The 22,008-nt window shown below is 36.8% G+C and overlaps 2 protein-coding genes across 3 annotated transcripts in view; one reads left to right on the forward strand and one right to left on the reverse strand.

Annotated features, from left to right (window-relative positions):
- Nucleotides 1-22,008, reverse strand: part of LOC136838669 (bumetanide-sensitive sodium-(potassium)-chloride cotransporter-like) — a 96,023-nt gene that overhangs the window by 53,267 nt on the left and 20,748 nt on the right. Inside the window, exon 1 of one of the 2 annotated variants that reach the window (XM_067104051.1) lies at nt 11,755-11,950. The exons of the other annotated variant lie outside the window; for it this stretch is intronic. The gene's annotated coding sequence lies outside the window, so the exon portion shown is untranslated. Of the gene's footprint in view, nt 1-11,754; nt 11,951-22,008 lie in introns of those variants that run through there. 2 annotated transcript variants of the gene reach the window in all.
- The window catches only part of Trxr1 (Thioredoxin reductase 1), an 84,520-nt gene continuing 83,637 nt past the window's right edge, over nt 21,126-22,008 (forward strand). The window contains exon 1 of the mRNA XM_067104096.1: nt 21,126-21,525. Within this exon, the coding sequence (XP_066960197.1) occupies nt 21,220-21,525 (306 nt within the window). The 5' untranslated portion in view covers nt 21,126-21,219. The remainder of the gene's footprint in view (nt 21,526-22,008) is intronic.

Below are 22,008 nucleotides of genomic sequence, written 5' to 3' on the forward strand. Positions count from 1 at the left end.
TTGATGATTTCTATCTTATTCACCAGAAGCGATAATTGAATGAAATGTTGTCTATTGGTCATTGCTGAGTCGGGTTGGGGAAAAACTCGTTGGCATGCGCAGTTAGCTTGCCCAGGTAACTCTTGGGGTGCTGCTCTCAGGTTCCAACTTTTTAGACTTGTGTGGCCCATGGTTAACGCCCTTGCTTTCCACCTGGAGAGACCTGGTCTGATCCCGACGTGAGTCAGAAATTTATTTCGTTCCACACGTGATTGTGTGTTGATGATTTTCATCTTATTCACTCAGAAGGGATAATTCGAATGAAATGTTGGTCTATTGGGCCACGAGTCGGGAAGTTAAAACTGCTTGTATGCAGCAGTTAGTTTGCCCAGGTAATTTCCTCGCAGTTGTCTCAGGTTCCAACTTCTTTAGACTTCGTGGCCCAGTGGTTAACGCCCTGCTTTCCACCTGAGAGACTCGTCTGATCCCCGACGTGAGTCAGAAATTTATATATATATATATATATATATATATATATATATATATATATATATACATGCATATACATATATAGCAATCTAAGGGGAGATACAAATCACGGCAGCGTTTCTTTATTTTTTCAAATATGAACAAAACCTTCAACTGAACCCTACAAGCAGAAACAAACAAATGCTCAGTTAAATACAATTCTCATTAACGTTCAGGCAAAGAGATCCACAACTTGTAAACTACGTTGACAATATTACCAATGACCAAAATAGATCAAACAATTAACAGATAAATGGGTAACATACTAGTTACGCTACAGTATAGCGAGACTGGATAATACAACTCGGAGTTAGGCAAATTCCAGTTCCTGAGTCGAATTTACATTTTTTCTAAATATTCTCTTCCGTTGATATTAACCAGTAGATGGCTCATTCCTCCAGTTGAACAGGTTTGTGAAGGAAGACAGTTCCGTTCGTAAAGGCTCGTTTGGTCGTTTGTCTTCATTAGCTGTCCTGCTAAGGGCTGTTATTTGGTTCTGCGAATGCTAAGCTGTCGTTTGCCGAACACTGTGTGTGTGTGTGTGTGATGACACTTTTCACCATATACACACTCTTTTACCCTGCGGGTTGGTGTGGTTACACACAAGGATAGTTGTGGGATTTTGTATTGATGTATGACTTTCGTAAATTATGAAATGTGCTGACAAAGTTTATTTTTTCATTAAATTTTTTTTAGAGAAAAGTCCAGGAATTTTTTTTTTTTTCATTTGTACCCGGAGGCGAAACAACACCTCATTGACTACTTGCAATAAAAAAGAGAATTAAAAGATTTAAATCAAGTGCTGGGAGATTTAAAGTTTCAAAACATTGTAACTAATCTCCTGTTTGAATATGGACTCGGTGACCATCCGTGATAAAAAAAAAAAAGGTTCGTGGTTCCTCAAAGACAGAATCAGCTTATCAAATACCCACCCTTGACCTGAGATAGACATTGGGCGATGTCGCAATGCTGTGTTTCACTTTATTGTATGGAAGAATGATAATAGATTGAGTGTTTATCACTAATCGGTTACTTTGAGTCATTTATATTTATCACTAAGTAGTTACTTTGAGAGTCTTTTTAACCTAGTCATCAAACAGCTTCATTTTTCTCTACATTTTCCATTAGATTGATAAGTTTGGCATCGCTCGGGAAGAGCATTAATCCAGCTTTAACGCTCACGCTAAAGCAAACAACATATGCCAATGTTTATTCACCCTAGCAATTGCAAGCTTACCATTTTGTTGTTAGTTTTGTTAAGAGCTGAGGCCCTCTTCCAAAATACGCTGTAGTCTAACTTCCTGAAGTTGACAAAATCTCATAATCATTCGGATCACTCAGAGTTTCTACAAGGCCACAGACAAGACGAGTTCTTGATTTTCTCATACTAATGGACGCGCTTGTTGGTATTTCGAGGGCATGTGGCACGCCTCGTGACCCACCCGATTATCCCCGGTGACCAACGCCACTGGAACGGCTGGGAACTCTTCTGTTTTGCCTGTTGTTTGATATCAGGCCTTTCTAATCCTTCATGGGCACTAACCATTTTAACCTGTCAGGCCTGGAAAAGGAGAGGAGAAAACAACTGTCCGATATAATCTCTCCCAGGAATTTTTTCTGAGGCCCTTTTTCAGATTTTTTTTTAATTCTGATTTCAATCGGTCATGGACCCAGGTGACCCTATAATGCTTCGTACCCATCTGCGAGGGTATTTCTGTCCTATGTTCATCTGCAAGTTTGCGTTTGTTTGTGTAAATTGTAATCGGGATTAAGCACAAACTTCCGGGTACCTTTCCATAGAAAAGAAGAATGAAGGATTCTAGCATACTGCGTAGAAAATTTAACTATTTCTATAGGGAGTGGATTGCTTTTTTCAGCTTTATCATCAAAATGCGAAGGTGGAACTGGTAACATGAAAATTTTCTTATAAACCGTAAAACAATAGGTTGAGGGACGTTTCACTTGTAAGCCGAGAGATTGTGATCATAATTCAGCTGGGAGTCCAAATGCAGTATTCTAGTCTCTTCTGGTTTAGCTTCGGAGTCTGTTGACATAACCGTGTTCAGTTTTTTAACGATATTATTTTCATTATTTTGACTACCACCACCTGCGAAGCTGGAAAGAGGTCAGATTTGACCAGTTCGAGTGTGTGTGTGTGTGTGTGTGTGTTTATCACTTTGCGCGTATACAAAATACCTCGAGAACGCACGAACGTATTTTAAAGAAACTTGTTGAGATCCTCTCATCGGACGACTCCCTTCAGATGATAAACTTCGGTTGAGATCGATGAAGATACAGCACTTCGGAAACCATTTCACCCATTATAAGATATAGGAATTTTCAGGAAATTTATTGCTGCGTATGAATGTTATTAGTGTGATATTCTGTATCATATTATTAGTGCAATGAATAATTGCCTGTCTGAGTTCACCCAGGAAGGGTGAAAGGCATTGCGTAGATTGGCAGAGGTAAGAACTTCACTGAATCCTTGTGTTCTGATAGTTACCATGATTATTAGTAGCAACAGCATTAGTTTTGGTAGGGACATTAGTCGTAGAATATATCTTTTTTTATTTTTTTTTTTACGTAGTCAAGAAGAACCTTGCCAAATATCCAACACAGTCATTGCAATCTTGCCCTTTCCCCTTGTTCCACACCAAACCCTCCCATCATGCGACTGAAAGGGGATTTTAGTCACGGCTCTAAAACTCTCCTCAAGGTCCGGGGACAATTACAGGATCCAGAAAACATACAAAACAAAGAAACTGATTGCGGTTCAATATGACCTCGAAGGATTACCGACGCAAACTGGACCCAAGACCAGCTCGTGTCCACGAGCGTCGTATTAATTAACGTGTAATACGAGAGGTGCCGGTGGTCATCGCATGGCATCTTGATGACAGTGCGTATGTTGCTTAAGAGCCTGGGAACCCCTGACGCTGTTACCTGTGCGCGGGAATTTACCGGGAATGAATGTTTCTGTCTTTCGACAGATAAATATAACTTGTTTGCTTGAAAAGTGGGCCTGAGACGAGCGCGTGTGTTGTATTTCTGCGGATGTTGAATGGCTTACTGAATGGAGGAGTGCTGGGAGAAGTCAGAGAAAGCAAATTGGGCGCGGGTGCAAAGTTATGGAACAATGAGTCGTGCTTGGAGTGTGGAATGTCGTATGGTTGTTCATCGGTCGTGGATATCAATACCTTTAAGGTTTTAACACTTCGGCGACACCATTAAACCATTTCGTATTCGTGAAAAAACCACAATATTTTAAGACATTGAAACACTGACCCTAACCGCAATGAACAAGGAGTACAAAATGAAGAAGGCTAATGACCACGGTCATCCAGACTCCTGTCATTAGTAAGGTAAGTCCCAGTGGGGCAACCGTAAGTGAGTCTAAACTTCTAACACTCACGATAAATATTACTGACGATATGAAGTATGTAGAAAGATGTTATAAAGATGACTTGTGCAAAGATAGAAAAGAAAATAAGAGTCCATCGTAAGACCATGAAAGTTCTGTGTAAAATGCACAAATTCAGACAAAACGTCAAGCAATTTTGTGATTGTAATAACCACCGTGCCCTCTTAGCTTCTGGTTTGTTCAAGTAGAGAAGTTTATTTCTTTCTGATCATCGGATATATAACAGAAAAGATCAAAATGACGAAAACCTTCAGTGAACATATCGCTTAATTATATCAGCTATCAAGTACGTGTATTCATGGAATAACTAGGAAGTGAGAATGACATGCATGGGTCTCCTTAGCAGTCAGTCAAGACACAAAGCACAGACTCGAAGGTGACCACAAGGACCATACGGTATCTTGGCTACAAATTTGGATGCTGTGTACCATTAACGAAACTGCTTCCTGCATTTTCACACGTATTTCACTTTTGGATTCTAAAGAGTTTCTAGGAATACAAAAGGCCGACTCCTAGCAAACATTGTTTAGGGCCTGAGAAACTCAAAACCTGTCATATGGTGCCTGAGCAAGGGACAAGGAAGCGAGGAGATAAGACCCAAATCTTAAAGAATTTTATATCTGATCAGTAATACATCATTTAGTCAGTTAAACAGACTTAAGAGAAACCATTCATTACCTATTTTATATTGATTGAACCTGATCCTAATGAACATGAAAAATCAATCATCCCGTGACAAACATTCCACCATTTTCAGTCACAATGTTTCTGTGGTGCTGAGACCAAGATGGGAGGGGCAGTCCAAAACATGGCTGTCTCTTAGTGCGTCCCCACTGCAGTAAAGCATTTCATCAACACACATTGACAACTTATCTCACACACACCAAAACAGGTTGAATACAAGTCAACAACTTGTGCTTCACATGATCAACCAGCATTTGCCAAAGATTCGTTTTCTACTTGTGGTGGTAGATTTGTTTTCAACCTATTTGTGATATGTATTTAATAAGTTGCCAACATGTGTTCGTGACATATTTTACTGTAGTGTGGCCGGAGTCTTAATGAATTTCATTTTCCAAGTGTTGACAGACCCACCTCTTGAAAATAGTAACGTTGAATAATTCAGCAAATACAAAAGAATACAGAGTTACATTTTCTGTTTCAAAAGTGAATCATGTGATGCATTGATCAGCCTAGTTGATCCTTAGGTTCATGACACACTGGGTGTAGGATTGAGGAGTACAATGAGGACGAAAGACTGGAGGCCACAGGACACCATACAGTCAATATACTGCCAAAGGCAACGCCAAAATTAATATCTGCAAATTAAGATGTGAACAATGAGCTAATGACGGAGTGGAAGCAAGTCCAAATTGAAAGTAAGACCCCAACTATTTATCAGACAGAAATTTTTTTTTTTTGTCAATAGAAGTATTCAAACAGAGCCTCCCCATAAATAATGAAATTTTTCGGTGTAACTGCACAAAATTTCCGTAAGATATATGAAGGAACTGTTCAGAAAAGTACAAGCAGTGCCTAAAGAGCACACCCAGCTTCTTAGAACAAGACTATACTAGGCCCATAATAAAATACCCAGAAGCAAGCTACTGTTAATTTCTTAAGCTTGAAATGCTTATAAATCATATGAGTTCAATTTCCAGATTCTACATTATTATTGTGAAGGCAAATGGGATGTGAGAAAAAGAGATAAGAAAATTGATCTGGGGGACCATTAAAATAAATCAGGTTTTGTCCGCTCCCATTAAAAGATAATACCTAGATCTTAGTTAACACAAAACCTCAAAGTTAAATGAGGCTGAAAACAAAGTTTAGTAGCAAGAAAGGAGGAAGGCTTGTGAAAAGTTTAAGTATCCTCATACAAATGGGTGCATCATGAGAAGACTTTGAGGTCACTGATGGAAAAAAGAAAGGTAAGGTAAAAAGAACAAATCCTTGATTGGACACCACTTGAGGTTTGGATAGAAACAAATGCAGCTTCATCGAGTGCATTCGAATTAGACTGACCTGCAATGAGACTAACTTAGTCGACAGAGATAAATGGCAGACAGTATCTTATTCCAGGCGGTATCAAACGCCTTAGAAATATCTAGTTTAATAATTTCCAGAGAAAAGATGACCAGACATGAGTTCAGTTCAGACCTGGAGGTTCAATTGTTTTAGAAAAGTGGCGCAGAGTGACTTCAGAGAGTTTAGAAACACTGTACTAGAAGTAAGAGTAGTATGACGTTTGAAAGGATTTGAACAGTAGCCCATCTTGGGAACAGATTGTACATGAAAGTAGAATACGAGCGTTTTAGCAAAGCTAAAAAAGCAGCAGAATGCCAATGAAAGATAATTCACAAAATGCTTAAAAGACCAAAGGGGGATTTCATCAGTGCTCAGTGAGCTTTGCTCAGAGGAATAACAGGGGAAAGCGTAAGATTTATAAATGATTAGGATGCAATGGAATCCTCTAAATTTAACCTAAAGGAAGCAAAGAGCCCATAAGAATGTTTCTGGGAGAATGCCAGACTTGTGGATGCTTTTAGCTAATCTAGAAAGAGAACTGTTAGAAGTGAATAAAGTTAAATTTGTACACTTCTTGTCATTAAGGTGTATTCAGACATATGAAGTTTAGATTTTTAACAATTCCTCATAGTTCTGAAAGCAAAATCAAATCAAGGTTTACAAATAGGGTGGAATAACACTTGTATAACATGGCTGGTCACAAGGCTAGGGTTTTCGCAAACAATCTAGTAAAGAATAAGCATAAAGGTATGCAGGTCATCACGTTAAGCTTGGTGTAAGTGGCGCAAGGGAATGAGGAGAATAGGTAAGGAAGGCTAGGATGCTGCAGAAAGCCCTGTTACTGGTGCTTGAAGAGAATTATACACAATATGAGTAGCCTTCGGTCCAGAATTTTTATGTGGCGTCTGGTAATCTTTTCCTAATCATTGAAAATAGAAGAGTCAGGAACCTCCACTACCTTATTAAGTCGATGGGGTGTACATTAAATTCCCTGTGACTTGTGTTAAAGTTTACAATGGTGCTTACCCACATCTGAGCCGTTATAAAGGGAGGCGAAAAGAGGATCAGTAGATGAATCACTTGCTTGCGTGTGGTACTCAACAGAGGATTAGTTCTTTGCAGCGTCCCTTCAGCCCCTAGCTGCAACCCCTTTCATTCCTTTTACTGTTTCGCCGTTCCTATTCTCTTTCTTCCATCTCACTTTCCACCCTCTCCTAACAATTGTTTCATATTGCAACTCCGAGGTTTTCCTCCTGTTGCATCTTTTAAACCTTTTTATTGTCAGTTTCCTTTTCAGCGCTGAGTGACCTCATAGGTCCCTGCACTTGGCCTTTGGCCTAAATTTTATATTCCATTCCATTCCAGTATATGGAGAATGGTGCTGGTCAAAAGATGGCATTTCCTGGGTAGAGCCTATTCAGTTTCAAACTGAAAAATAACTCTGCTAAAACACACAACACACACACACACACACACACACACACACACACACACACACACACACACACAAGAAAGATGGGACTACAGATTCAAGGGTGGCAACGAGAGATGAAGCGAAGAAAGGGAGTGGATAAAAGTTTGTGAAATACGATATGTACGTATTATATACCTCTCTAGAACAGTGGTTCTCAAACTTGGGGTAATGAAACCGTTTCTGTGAAGGGGATGCGGGGAGGGGGAGGGGGCGGGTAACGAAGCACTTTCTAAAAGTAATAATTCTTTGGGATTGAAAATTCCAATATTTTTCTTTTCTTTATATTATAACTTCATATAACTGAAGAAGAATGGAGTAGAGCTAATGGTAATCTATCACGCCACTGCCGGGGGTAACGATACCAAAAAATATGAGAACCACTACTCTAGAATAATCGGCTTTGAGTATTCAGTAGTAATTGAGCTTCTTGGCAAGCTTAAAAAACAATGGCCATATATTCGGTCCTGCTCTTGTTTTCGACTGCATTTAATATTCTCTCTTTTGCCCGTTACTTATGAGCCAATGTCGCGCCCTTTCTCAAACGTAAAACTGGCTTTTGTAACCGGTCATAATACACTAGTCTGTATTTCAGTGAGCGTGCGTACAATCTGAACTCCAGTCTTGATCACATGACAAATACATACCTGCGTAGAGATTAGTGTTTCGACAACAGTGATGATCTTAAACGAGAAGAAATTATATTGGTCGTACAGTTTGAATATATACCGCATTCCAACTGGGATTTTGAGCTTTGAGGCTACATGGTGGAATAGAAGAGAGTTCGTCGGCCAGGTAAAAAAGAGACATCCTGTTTATGAGAGAGAGAGAGAGAGAGAGAGAGAGAGAGACAAGTATACTACACAAGGAGATTATGAAGTAGACCCACCTGCTAGTTTGGACCACTTAATGTGTTTTTTTAAAGATTGTAGATCGGTTATGTATTCACCCAGTCTTTCGCTCGTTCACCTTCATCATTTTGAATAATTGCCGCCAACAGTCAGACTTCTAAAGTCTGCTGGAAGCTTTCCAAGACCGGGCATTGAGATGGGATTGATAGCCCCATGCACTTGTTTCTACAGATTGTATGGAACAATGCGTAAAGCGGGAAAAAATTAATCCTCTGGGGAAAACAGGTTTAATTTTCACTTTGAGTCTTAGAAATTAATTATAAACTATTTTTAACGATGCTAAAAAAAAAAACTACGAGGAAACTTACTTTTGAATAAAGCACATCAACAGCTATCAAGTTATCGTCATTATTATATGCCATGCTAGCAATTATAAATCTAAGGCTTCAATGAAAAGTGGAATGTCTGATAAGATATGAAGAACAGAGCAAACATGAGAGATAAAAGTGGTTTCATTCTGGGAAAGTGAATTCTTGCCTGTGTTGCCAACTTCACATAATATATCCGTAGAATATTGGCCCTGTAGGGGGGGTAGGGCCGTCAGTGCAACTGCACGCGATGCACTGAAGGCATTATTTAAGGTTCTTTGCAGCGTCCCTTCGGCCCCTAGCTGCAACCCCTTTCATTCCTTTGACTGTACCTCCTTTCATATTCTTTTTCTTTCGTTTTACTTTCCACCCTCTCCTAACAATTGATTCCTAGTGCAGCTGTGAGGTTTTCCTCCTGTTACACCTTTCAGACCTTCTTACTATCAATTTCCGTTTCAGCACTGAGTGACCTTATTGGTCCCAGTGCTTGGCCATTGGCCTAAATTCTATATTCAACTCAACTCGACTCATTCATAGAATATTAGGAGTGACCAAAAGAATTAGTTTCTGGCGTTGAGAAACGGAAGTTGTGCAACAAAATCTATCGGTGTGTAATAGCACATCTGACTTGACGCACATTTAAGTGACGCGAAGTAAGAAAATATTACTCACATTATCAAGTCACAAAATTATCTTTCATCAAGTATTTCACGAATCCCCAAAGAAGGACTGATTAAGTAATAATACCTATAGGATCAAATCTAGAACTTCAGTAAAAGCCACCGAATAACTGAAGATACTAAAAATATTCTGCGCTAACGCTGCGGAGTTTTACTCTGTAATACTAAACTACTTTAAACATAAGAATGATGTTTTAGCTGATTTGAATTATTGGATAAATAAATAGCAGGACTGAATAAGAGCAAAATCAACATCCGTACAGCAGTTGCCCAGATAAATGCAATAAGAGCTTAAATACAAACAACGCTTGTGCGAATGACGCTGAAGCATAATTTTCAATTACAGTCAGGATTTTAGACCTGACTGAGTCATAGGCTGAACTGCAGGTCGCTAATACGCATAGTAGTGAAGAATGCAGCTATTTGGAGATCTTGTTCAAATAAAGAAGGACTTTGAAGAAATCGAGGCCAAAATTAAATTGAGCAATCCACTTGCTACGCATTACAGCACGATTTTATTTTTAGATTATATTAAGATGCATACAGCATTACGTACACAAACTCTTGAATCTATGAACAGGGGTTCATAACCTTTTTAGGCCGAGTCTCAAAATCTTGTTAGCATCTTAAGATGGCGACCGATATCGCCGTGAAATGTTTACAAATTTTCTCTTTCTTTCTATAATTTTGATTATAAAGCGGGATTCTGATAAGGAAAAATATATCGTTATTTTACGTTAGAAGTAAAACACTGCCTGTCCGAAAAGAATGCCGACTCTTGTGAAAAAGTGAACATCTCTGTAGATGTTTACAGTAATGATACGGAGGTACTCTTGAATCTTAATAACGAGAGAGAGAGGGAGAAATTTTACTCGTCGAAGAAGTTAACAGTAATTGTTAATTGTAATTCTGCTGTAATATTGCTACTAAGGGCCTGGACATTTTGGTGCTAACTCTTATATCAGTGTCCCCGACCCCTTTGCATTGTCGTTAGCTTGCCTCTTATTTCGACCCCTGGTTGAAGGCAAACTAGGTGTTGTGCCCTCGATTATACCGAGCGCTAAGATCACTGCCTCGCTGGAGGTTTGATGCAAAGGGGTAATTAGGCTAGTAGTTACAGGGACTAGCCTTCTAAATTTGGTTTTATTTTTAAGCTTTTTATATTTAGAACGAACTTCAGTGATTTCACTGATTCACTCTTTTTCTTTTCCATACTAGTATGAAACACGTCGTCGCTGAGGATATCCATAAGCTTCTGTCATTGCTTATTGGCACCTGGTGATTTCGTCTGGTCTTCAGCTTTATTGCTAAAAGGGGTGCTTCTCTTCCAATAGCATTTCACTTTTATCAGTGGAATGCGGTGTTTATACTGTAATTGCATAATCTGTCATTGGATCTCTCATGGATCTAATTCGAGTACAGAAAAGATGCCATGTATTTAGAGTAATTATTATACCGAACATTACTTTTAATTTCATTGTCGTTACCTTTGGTATTTAATCACGACTACGGAATGAAATATTCAGGATTTCATATCTTAGAAAAAATATCTGTTTGAAAACAACTTGCATGATATATTCTGACTCTTGTATAATATGATATATTCTGACTCCTGTATAATTCGTGGTCCTTTAGTAACTCTTTTCCATTAAAAATATCTTTAGTTAAGTAATGATAACAGCGTGACGCAACAGAAGTGCGTATTGAGTTGAAATCAGAACATAATTATGTGAATGGAGACAATGAAGTTTTGGTCATAGTCTGGATTAAATAATTATGAATTATCTCCTGCATCACAGCATGTGATGAAAATGTTTTCACATTGAGTAGCAGGATTTCTTCGGTGGTGAGGACTGGACCATCACCGAACTCTTTTTTTAATGTAACAGCGAAAATACGTCAGACTCTAAACACAGCAGTGGACCATCATGCACTAAAGCACCCTCTGAGTCTCCACCTCATCATATCATCTTTGTCATCGACATCTCATCCTTTGTCTGTAATGCTTTTTTTGCTGTGCTGTACTCAAGTTTCCCCCCATAGCTTTATTCAAAGTGAAATCCCAATTAATGTTTATTTTAGGCATTATTTTGTCTTATTTTGTATGACAGATTTTCTGTGGAAATTCGTGAAATTAAAGTCGATGAAAATGGTAGGTAAGAGAGTACAAAAGTAATTAATCATCCAAGTATCATTTAAAAAAAATTCTTATGAAATTACCTGGTGTAATTTTGGCATGTTAGCTTTGTACAAGAGTACATCACTCGGAAGGACTTATCCTTTTTCCTCTAACTAATTTTGCGGTGTTAGTCATAAACGCTCACCAGAAAAAATAAAAATAAAAAACAAAGATGTATGTGTGTAAAACTGTGTGTAACAGTAACATTCAGGTAAAAAAATTATGAAAAATCTCATTTAAGCTTACCGTGATCAGACCAGTTGTGGTGTATGGTTCAGAAACATGGGAGACATTGAGAAGGGCGAGGAACAGGAGCTGGCGCGAACAGAAATGAGGATGCTGAAGTGGATTTTGGGGATCTCACTGCGTGAGAGGTTGGGAAACGAAGAAATTAAAAGTACACGAATGATTAAGATTGCTGATATGATAGAGAGTCGAGACTGAGATGGTCGGGTCATGTGATAAGAATGAGACGGGAGTGAAGAGGTCTTGGGTGGAACCGGTTAAGGTTAGAAGGTCAAGAGGAAGGCAAAGGATTAGATGACGCGATAAAGTGAGGGAGGGTTTGAAGAAGTAGAAGAAGAATTAGAAGAAGAAGAAGAAGAAGGAGGGGGAGGAGTGTTAGCAGAGGGAGACGCTTTTTGCAGAAACAGTTGGAGAGGGCGCAACAAAAACAAAAAAAAGGAAGGGATGAAGAAATATATATATATATATATATATATATATATATATATATATATATATATATATATATATATATATATATACATACATACATACATACATATATATGCTTAAAAAATCACAGTAGATGCATCGTGACTTCAGTGTATGGGAAAGGAATCACAGGAAAATGACAGGCAGAGTTGCACACAAGCACTTTCACGTTTATTAACGAAAGTGCCCCAGACTATGCGTTAATAAATGTGAAAGCGCTTGATACTGAACTTCTGCCTGTCATTTTCCTGTGGGATTTGCTTATACATACATACATACATACATACATACATACATAACATAAATACATATATATATATATATATATATATATATATATATATATATATATATATATATATATATATATATATGGAATTTGACAGCATCCACAGGACAAAAATTATGAAAGGTCCTGCTTCACTGTGGTATTCCATTTATAGAAGTAAAGCTGACTAAAATTATCTAAGAACGAGGCAGTTGTAAAGCTGATGTTGATGGAGTCTTGCCAAGTGAAATTGCAAAAACAGTGGGGAACTACCGGGAAATGCTATGAAATTTACCTCTTGGAGGCTGGTAAACCATCTAATAATGATTAACTGAGCATTGGAATCCGCTGTCACCGGTCAAACGGAGATTATGAATCTGTGGGGAAAGCGCTGGAAAAAGATATCGTGGACGGTTTTAATGTAATGACTCATACTCCAGCAAGTGCTTCATTAGATACGCCCACCAGACTCGACTCAGGTGGGAGTTAACGAGTACTATTATAAAAACAACAGGCTGACCTCCTTAATCACAGGACAGCCGCCATTTCCATTCCCACCAACGTCGTTATTTCATATCTGCATATTCCATATAAATACGCTTGTTTACTCATCAGCCGTCCACGTTCACTATAATAATTATAGTGATCAGAATTGGAGAGTTAGCAATCGCGATATACTGTAGGTCGTTATGGTGTAAATGGTAAATATGGACCCTTAGAACTTAACAGAATTCCGTTATATCAGTTGCTTTGATAATTCAACTCATAAGATTATATAATGGCATGTCGAACGATATAAACACTACAGATAAAGAGGACAAAAAAGCACTGAGCTCAAATAGTAAAAGCATACTTTTGTAATAGAGCGTTCATAACCCAAGTAATTTTCTTGTGTGCATTGAGTTGATGTAAAAATTTTAAATAACTCATGCTTTGCAACATTATATTGCATGTGAGGATAATGATGATAATATACTACAACGACTCCTGTTACCCCATCCAGTACTTGGTTCTTTATTTGTTCTTGAGGTGGGGTACCTGATAGCTTATTATCATGGTAAAGGAGTGTTTAAGATAAACTACACATTTTATTACACATATTACGTAAAAAGGTGTTTTTAAGCCCCAAATTTTGATTAATGGAAGCATCTGGTATTGAATCTTTAAATACAGCAGCCTTAGACGGCATTCAGAAAGAAAAATATTGCACACGGGCAGGGAGGACGGATTTTCTTTGGGGAGGAGAAACTAAATTAAGAACGGAAAAGGGAGAGCAACCGAGTAAGTTCCGTAACTAACACGGCTGCAAACTGGATGCAACAAGTAACATTCGCTCCACCCCTTCCAGCTTGCAAGATCGCAAGCAGCATAGGATGAAAAAAATAGGATCGGGAACAATCAAACAAGCACTGACATAAAAGAAAAGTACTGTCATAAGACCAACATAATCTGAAACTAACCAAAGCCAGCATAATGGAGATATTTAACGCCATGTAGGAATTCGACTTGGCGAGACCAATACGGAATCAAACCTCCTTGGGCGAGACCAGTTTGCGCAGGCTAAAGTACGGAGGGATAATAATAATAAAAAAAAAGTGTTTTGTCGGCCATTATACACAACCACAACAGAGGATGTTATTTCGAAAATCAGTAGGTGTTCCGGTGTGTGAATGTGCACTGCGGTGTTTGAAACTGTTACATTTTCACCGGTACAGTGAAAAAACAAGAATCCATGTGCGTCGATAATCCACTGTGTTCACCGCCGTGAAAATCCGACGATTCAGCGTGAAAACACTTTCATTACGAGCTGTGATGCAGGAAATAATTCATGTTAATTTAATCTAAACTATGGCCTAAACTTCATGGTCTCCATTCAGACGTGTTCTGATTTTGGCTCAATACGCACATTTGTTGCGTCACGCTGTTATCATTACTTAACAAAAGATACTTTTTATCGGAAGAATCAAAGGGTCACGAAGTACTCAGATTCAAAACGGATAATACAAATTGATTTTTATGCAGATTTTTTTATGAGTAAAAACATGGGTAAAATTTTATTAGTTACCAATACGACTCCAGCCAGCCATTTTTGCATGAAAAAACATTTTGGGTTTTTCACGCACAAATGCCTAGGAAATGATAGGGAACTAAAAGAACCTTAAAATACCAACCTAATGTTTACTGGTTACAATTTTGTCGTATTAGCTATGAAGGGCGGGGTGCCGGTATTGTCTTACCTTGTAAGTCGTGGTTTTATTAATTTTTGATTTAGCATTTGCGCATAGTGTTTATGGGGTTCAAAATAACGAGAATGAAGAGCTCCTTTCAAAAATGTAGGTTACGATTTCATATAGTGGATAGGCAAATTATAAAATAATACCAAAACATGAATATTTCATTCCGATGCTGTGATTAAATATCAAGGATAACATTTAATTTGAAATTAATCGGGTTTGAAGCTTGAAGCTATTTAAATTGAGTCTACTATGCAAATTAAAAGAAGAAAATGAGAATCCGTTTTCTATCACCGTTCCAGTTTTCTTTGAAGCTTCTAAAACTGAAAGTCATGATTACAAAACTGACAGAAAAAAATGAGCAAAACGTAGATAGTTTATGGAATTGATACACATGCATGTAAAGACATGGAGAGTATCATGATACGGTAAAAACAATAATTATACGACCATTTCCACCAGTAGAACATCGAAAAGAAGGGTTGCGTCATTTGTTTTTATCTTTGTCAACTTACTAGGATTAGAAATTGTTCAGACTCTCATCGACGTTCATGTTAGGGGCATCAGTAATGAATGCATGTTATTTCATTTTTATGAAGAACTCACTAGCAAGATTTTATGTCGTTTCGTAAGTTATAGTTTCATATTCTTGCGTGTTTCGTCATATAACCTGAATCACATGTTTGTGAGCGATTCCATTTCCGATCACGAGCTCGCGGCGATATGGTGGCGTTCTTTACAAAGATTTAATTATGCCATATATATATATATATATATATATATATATATATATATATATATATATATATATATATATATATATATATATATATATATATATATATATATATAATGAGAGAGAGAGAGAGTTATTTTATTAAAACACGAGGAAACTCGTAGATAAAACTATGATTTTTCTTAGGACGTTGCTTAGGAATAAATATTTTTTATCAGCCTGCATAAACTAGATTTTCATAATAGGATATTCATTTTGTCATAATTTTAAAGCTGCAGTATGCTCACAAAAAGACAAATATTAACAAAAACAAGTCAGAATGAAGAGAGTAAAGATGTTTACCCTATAGCTTCCTGTTAAAAAACCCATAAAAATAGATTTAGATGTATAAAGATCGTGTTTGCTTAATGCAAAACTACGGTAAATTTCCTTTCTGATTTTATATTTATATATATATATAACATATATATATATATATATATATATATATATATATTAGTTTGTTTTTATATGCACTCTTATTGTACATCGAGCATAAGGTAACTCTCTTTCTAGAACTGGAAACTCTATGTAAACTTAATTTTCACACAAGAGCACTAGTATATTATCGCTTTAAAGGTAGATATAATTCATTACAGTTTGTTCGGTAATGCAAAGTAAAAAAGATAACCGGTTAAAATCATGAATTGAAGTTAGCCGAAGCTAAAACTTTCTGTGCTTTGCAATGAAAAAAATATTTTAAAAAATAAAGTAATAGAATTATAGTTTTTAAACCGCGTCATTAATTGCACAGTGAAACATTACCGCCGTCTTTGACCCCTTTAGTACACTATACGTATGATTAAAAAGTTAGTTTTTATACCGATAATTGTTTTCATTCATGTTCTTGGCGCATAGGATAATGTTTACCCATACCAGAATTTTTGTACGGTATTAACATCATTAGCGTTAAAAAAAGCATTGACTTGAAACAAGTAATGTGCGTGATAACCTTTATGTATTATAGGTACGATGCAATTAGCGAAGTTATTTTAATGCTGCTCCCATTATTCATGGTAGAGATACACTAGTTTACATACACTTAACGTTAAGCCGTTTCCCTTCTGCACAAAAATATATGTATATATATATATATATATATATATATATATATATATATATATATATATAAAAGACAAAATCACGAAAGAAGAAACACTAGAGTGCTGCGAGGACTTTGACTGTCGAGACTGATCATTCTAAGTAAAAGGACGACAGTCAAAGCCTGCAGCACTCCAGTGCTTTCTCTTTTTCGTATATATGTGCGCTTGTGTGTGTATGTATGTATAAATGAATCACGAAAATATGGAACGTGATAAATATATGATAAAGAAATATATATATATATATATATATATATATATATATATATATATATATATATATATATATATATATATATATTTATTTCTCCCAAATAGATCTTTAGTCTTCTTAAGCCTCAGCAGGCAGCCTGACATTATGACAAACTACTCCCCCTGTGATGATGTAAAGGTCATGCACAAGTCAAAGGTCTAGACCTTGCCCAAGTCATTCTCATTTCGCTTTCATTATTATCTCATCTGCATTAGGAACTTTCGTAGTTTCCCTTATGATGTTATTTCTTACCCTATCCTGTTATCTGTCCCCATATATTTTAAAAGTTTATTCTTAAGTCAACCAAATATTTTATGGCTTGTACCACTGTCACCATGATTCAAGCTCGTATTCCGATACAGATCGTATCAGACTAATTAACATTCTCACTTTTGTACGCAGTTTCAGTCTTTTTCATTTTCACAGGTAATTCCTCCTACCCATTGCTTGATTTGCTTTTATTTTTCCTTTCATTAATTTCCAGTTCAAGAGGACTTGCGTTGCATATATTTGTTCCTAAATATTTGAAAGATGCAGCCTCGTTAATCCTTTATCCATCTAATTTTATTGTATTGTGCTCACTCTGTCTTCAATATTTCTATTTTTCCTAGATTTGTCCTTAACCCAATCTATCTAGATTTTTTATGTGTTCTCGTAAACAAGCGATGGAAATCTCAAGGTGTCTTGCTGGTTAAAACAGCGTCATCTGAATATTGTAAATCTGTCAGCTTTCTGTTGTTACTCTAATCTAAACCTCCTCTTCCATCTCCAGCCACTCTTTTTTTTTTTTAGTATAAAACCCCTGTTAAGGGCAAAAAAAAAAAAAAAAACAAAGATGGCACAGCATTTCCCCGTAGCACCCTGCTACCTTTTGAAAAGTTGTTATATCTAATGACCCCATATTGCATTCTTGTTTAAGTTGTATTCTTAAAACTATGTTTTACCTGAAGACGGCTTTGTAATGAAAGACATAAATCTTGGTATCTCATTTTACTTTCATGTGTGACACTACACTTCTTATCTCAAGACCATTGGGAAGTACATTATTTTATATATATATATATATATATATATATATATATCTATATATATATATATATATATATATATATATATATATAGTTTGTATGTGTAAACACTGAGCTGTTTGCTAATAGTATGGTTCAAAGGAAAACAATACAGCATCACTGTTTTCATTTCATACTACTTATTGTATCTTGGATAAGGCCCCTTTGTAAATTATAAGAATTATTTTTTTATATATCGGATCTCAACACTTTGTTAATCCTTGGTTTTATATTGAGTCGGTAAAAGGATTTTTACCTGATGTAAATTGAGGTTGTTTCTTTAGAATTAAGGCTCCTATTGCAATTATGAATAATGCCAGTTTATTCTGAAACTGATGTTATTTAGTGTAGGTAAATATATATATATATATATATATATATATATATATATATATATATATATATATATATATATATATATATATATATATATATATATACACATACATACGTTTGTATACGTGTATATATCTATACATTATATATATATATATATAGTTATATATATATATATATATATATATATATATATGTTATATATACACATATATATTATATCGCAGGTTATGTGTTCTTTTAATAACATATCAGTAAAGCCTAAATGAGACTTACCGTAATATGTACCTGAATGTTATACACAAGCGCGCACAAGCACACATACCTACATCTGTTTTCTTTTTTTCTTTTTTTTACTGGTGAACGTTTATGACAACGATGTAGTATTAGTAAAGAAAACGGATAAGCACTTCTAAGTGGTGAACCTTTAAAGCTAATATCCCAAAATTACACCAGACCATTCATGGGCAATTTCTAAAAATGATACTTGATGATCCAATGATTTAGTGGCCCATACCTAGCAATTTTATCATTTTTTCTATGAATTTCCTCATAAAATCTATTGAACTCGATAATAAGAAGACCGAATGTTACATAAATTAAAAATGAATTAGGGTTTTATTGTGGATAAAGTTATGGGAAAACCTCACTACTTTAGTGACTCATACTTGCCATATTTATTGTATTGTTCTCTGAGTTTCCTCGTAAAATCTATTGAATCCGATAATAAGAAGGCTGAGTATTACAGAAGTTAAAAATTAATCAGGGTATTTTTGTCGATAAAGTTATGGGAAAACCTCAGTCTAGTACATTGAAGCATCACTACAGATAAAAGACGAGATGCCGATGATGCCGACACATGCGTGGTAGTTGTGGTTTTTTCTGTCAAATATATCACAAGTGATCATTATTTGTTTATCACTTGTATTCAAATACATGAAAGAATGGCTGTCATTGTTCTGTATCTGAGTTCATTGTTTAAAAACTCAAATGTTTTCAAGACAATAAATAGAAAATTAAACTTGCGAAATGAGATGCGATAACACCGATAGCAAATTCAAGTCTTAGTTGAAAGTAGCGGTATTAAGATCTTGGGAAATTATGTATACTACTTGTCGTATTTATAAACAAACATTAATCTTACTAGGTTCGAATTAATTATTTCAGATTAAGAGTAACCTTAAATGAACCTGATTGAGAGTAATATTATAATTTCTAAAATGCAAAAAACGTATCACACTTTAAAACCCGTAAGTGGGCTTCTAGAAGGAAATCAGAAGTTACATGGAGAACTGAAACGGATGTTTTCATAGACTAGAAAAAAAACAAAGGAAAGACGTGCAAAAATATGAATAATAATTTTCCATTTCTTAATTAACATCGGAGACGAAATAGACACTAACGCTTGTGAAGTTCTCCCTGGCCTCTCACACATGATTATGGGTCTCTAGGAGGGAAGGCGTTGTAGTTTCACCCTATATTGTCGACATCTTATGTCATCCTGATTCCCAAAACCTAGAATTACGATATCAGATTGACCAAAATATCCATCCAAGTTTTACTAGGCTAGACTTATTTCGATAACGAATGCATGTAGAAGACTTTTTCTGAAAATTAATCAGTGGCTGTTTCAAAATGTAAATAAACAGTTTGCAAGACGAGCATGCAGATAAGAAAGTAGTGGTAAATGGTTTGTATATAACTTTTCTTAAAACTACTCATTAAGTTTGCATGTAACGTGAACACTTTTGTTCGTCCATTCTTTTCGTGGCCCTTCCATGAAGTAAACTATTAACGAGTGCATTAATTCCGCAGCCTGACACACCCTAAGTTGCTATGAAAAAAAGGAAATAGAGGATAACATGAAGAAAAAGCTTCGCCTACATCTAAATTGTGTGTTGGATTAATTACATAAAAGATAATGTGATTTCTACCGATTAATTATAAATATCTATGAATGGAAAACTTAATTTTAACAATAATTGTTAGACGGAGTTTTCTTTTTACAGTAAGATGATCATGGCTGAAAAAAAAAAAAAATACTGCAACGGTGGCTTGTTGCCAACAAGGTCGATCGAAGATATGGAGGTCATGGCAAAAGAGACGTGAAGACTTGATTATACAGTCTCACCTCCATAAACTATTTTTGTTCCGTGGACATTTCTTTCTACAAGGTTAGAGATGATAGAAAGAATTCAGCCAATAAAGGGGAGGCGTTTGGTCTCGCGGTAGTCAATAATTGATTACCATTGATGAACTGTTGAGCTTTTAGCCTTTCATGGTTATGCACGTGTCGTTTTTTCACTTTTGTCTGAATATAAAGACGATAAACAGTCTGTACACAGCTATCAATAGTGAAACATTAAAATTGAAAAATGCTTCGTCATCATACTCCAATCTCTATCGTTAGTCATTTTTCGGTGGTGATGATAATGCTCGGTGACAGACGAGAATGTTCGCTGGTAATGAACTTAATATATAAATTTCTTTTTTATACTTCTTTATATTACGAATTAATCTCCGTTCCATAATATTAACTTTGTTAAAACTGTTGAGTACTACTGCGCCCCTTTGGTTAGATAACTACCTGTTCATAGCAATTATGGGCGCCGTGTTTATTACCCGACCCTTGGCGATGAATGTAAAACATAAACTTGATATACTAAATACCAAAAACACATGCAAAAGACATAAACATAAACAAAAGCATAAAGAAAAGTTAATAAATATCCCGGTAGGTGACTGGCGGGAATGAGGCCGCGGCAGTAATCTTCAGTTTTACCGAACCATTTTTTTGAAACGTGTGAAAAAGAACGGCACTAAATCGGCTCTGTTGTATAAGGAGCGCTGTTTATGAGGGACTGTAGGAAGGTGAGTTGGGGGTTCCCCCGTCGGTGGTCTCCGGGTCAGCCGGTGTCACCGGTATCCCGCCGGAAGGCCACCCAGTCGGGAGGCAATATGAACGTAGCTGGTTCTCTGTTACGAATAGTCGTTTCCCGCCGGTGGCCGTTGACGCATGTGACCCGCGGTTTCCATCCCCGTCCTGCGCCCAGGAAAGCCTCGTGGTCCTACATCACAGCCTGTAAACGACTGACAAGAACCATAGGCGTCTGCGGGAGTGACCTTTGGCGTGTCCAGAGCGCTGCTTTCACCACCATGGCACCCGTAACGGCAGGGGCCAACCCTGCCCAGCTGGTGGACGAGTATATACAGGGTAATAAAGTTATGGTCTTCAGCAAGTCCTACTGCCCCTTTTGTAATAAGGTAAGGACCCTCCGAAGTAGAGTCATAGAGCCTAATGTCTAGAACTAGGCCTAGGATAGAGGACTTAGCCTAGATCTGTGAGCAGAGCTTAAGCCTAACCTAGGCCAATTGCTTACGGCATCTCATTGGCCGTAGGTTTAGTTCCTGTGAGCCTTAGCGTGGGCCTGTGAATGACTTCAGGCTGTAGGTCAAAGGGCAATAGAAATCTAGGCCAAATATTACGTAATGGGACGCCTACAATAACCTTAGATGTTGCGACACCAGTTTTAGTAGTCTTAAGTCAGTGTCTTACACTGGTGGATGGCATTAGGGTAGGCGTCAAAAGGCTAGGTTGTAGGCCAACACACAAAGCGAACTGTAAATTCACTAAACTAAAGCAAGAAGCCTAAGGAAGACTCGTGTTAGTTTGGAATTTGTCGGGACTGTTGTAAGGGGTTGGGGGAGTGTCCAGGGTAGCCAAAGCCTCTTCCCCCTGGCCCCGTA

This window comes from Macrobrachium rosenbergii, chromosome 1 (genome assembly GCF_040412425.1).
Source record: "Macrobrachium rosenbergii isolate ZJJX-2024 chromosome 1, ASM4041242v1, whole genome shotgun sequence".
Lineage (NCBI taxonomy): Eukaryota > Metazoa > Arthropoda > Malacostraca > Decapoda > Palaemonidae > Macrobrachium > Macrobrachium rosenbergii.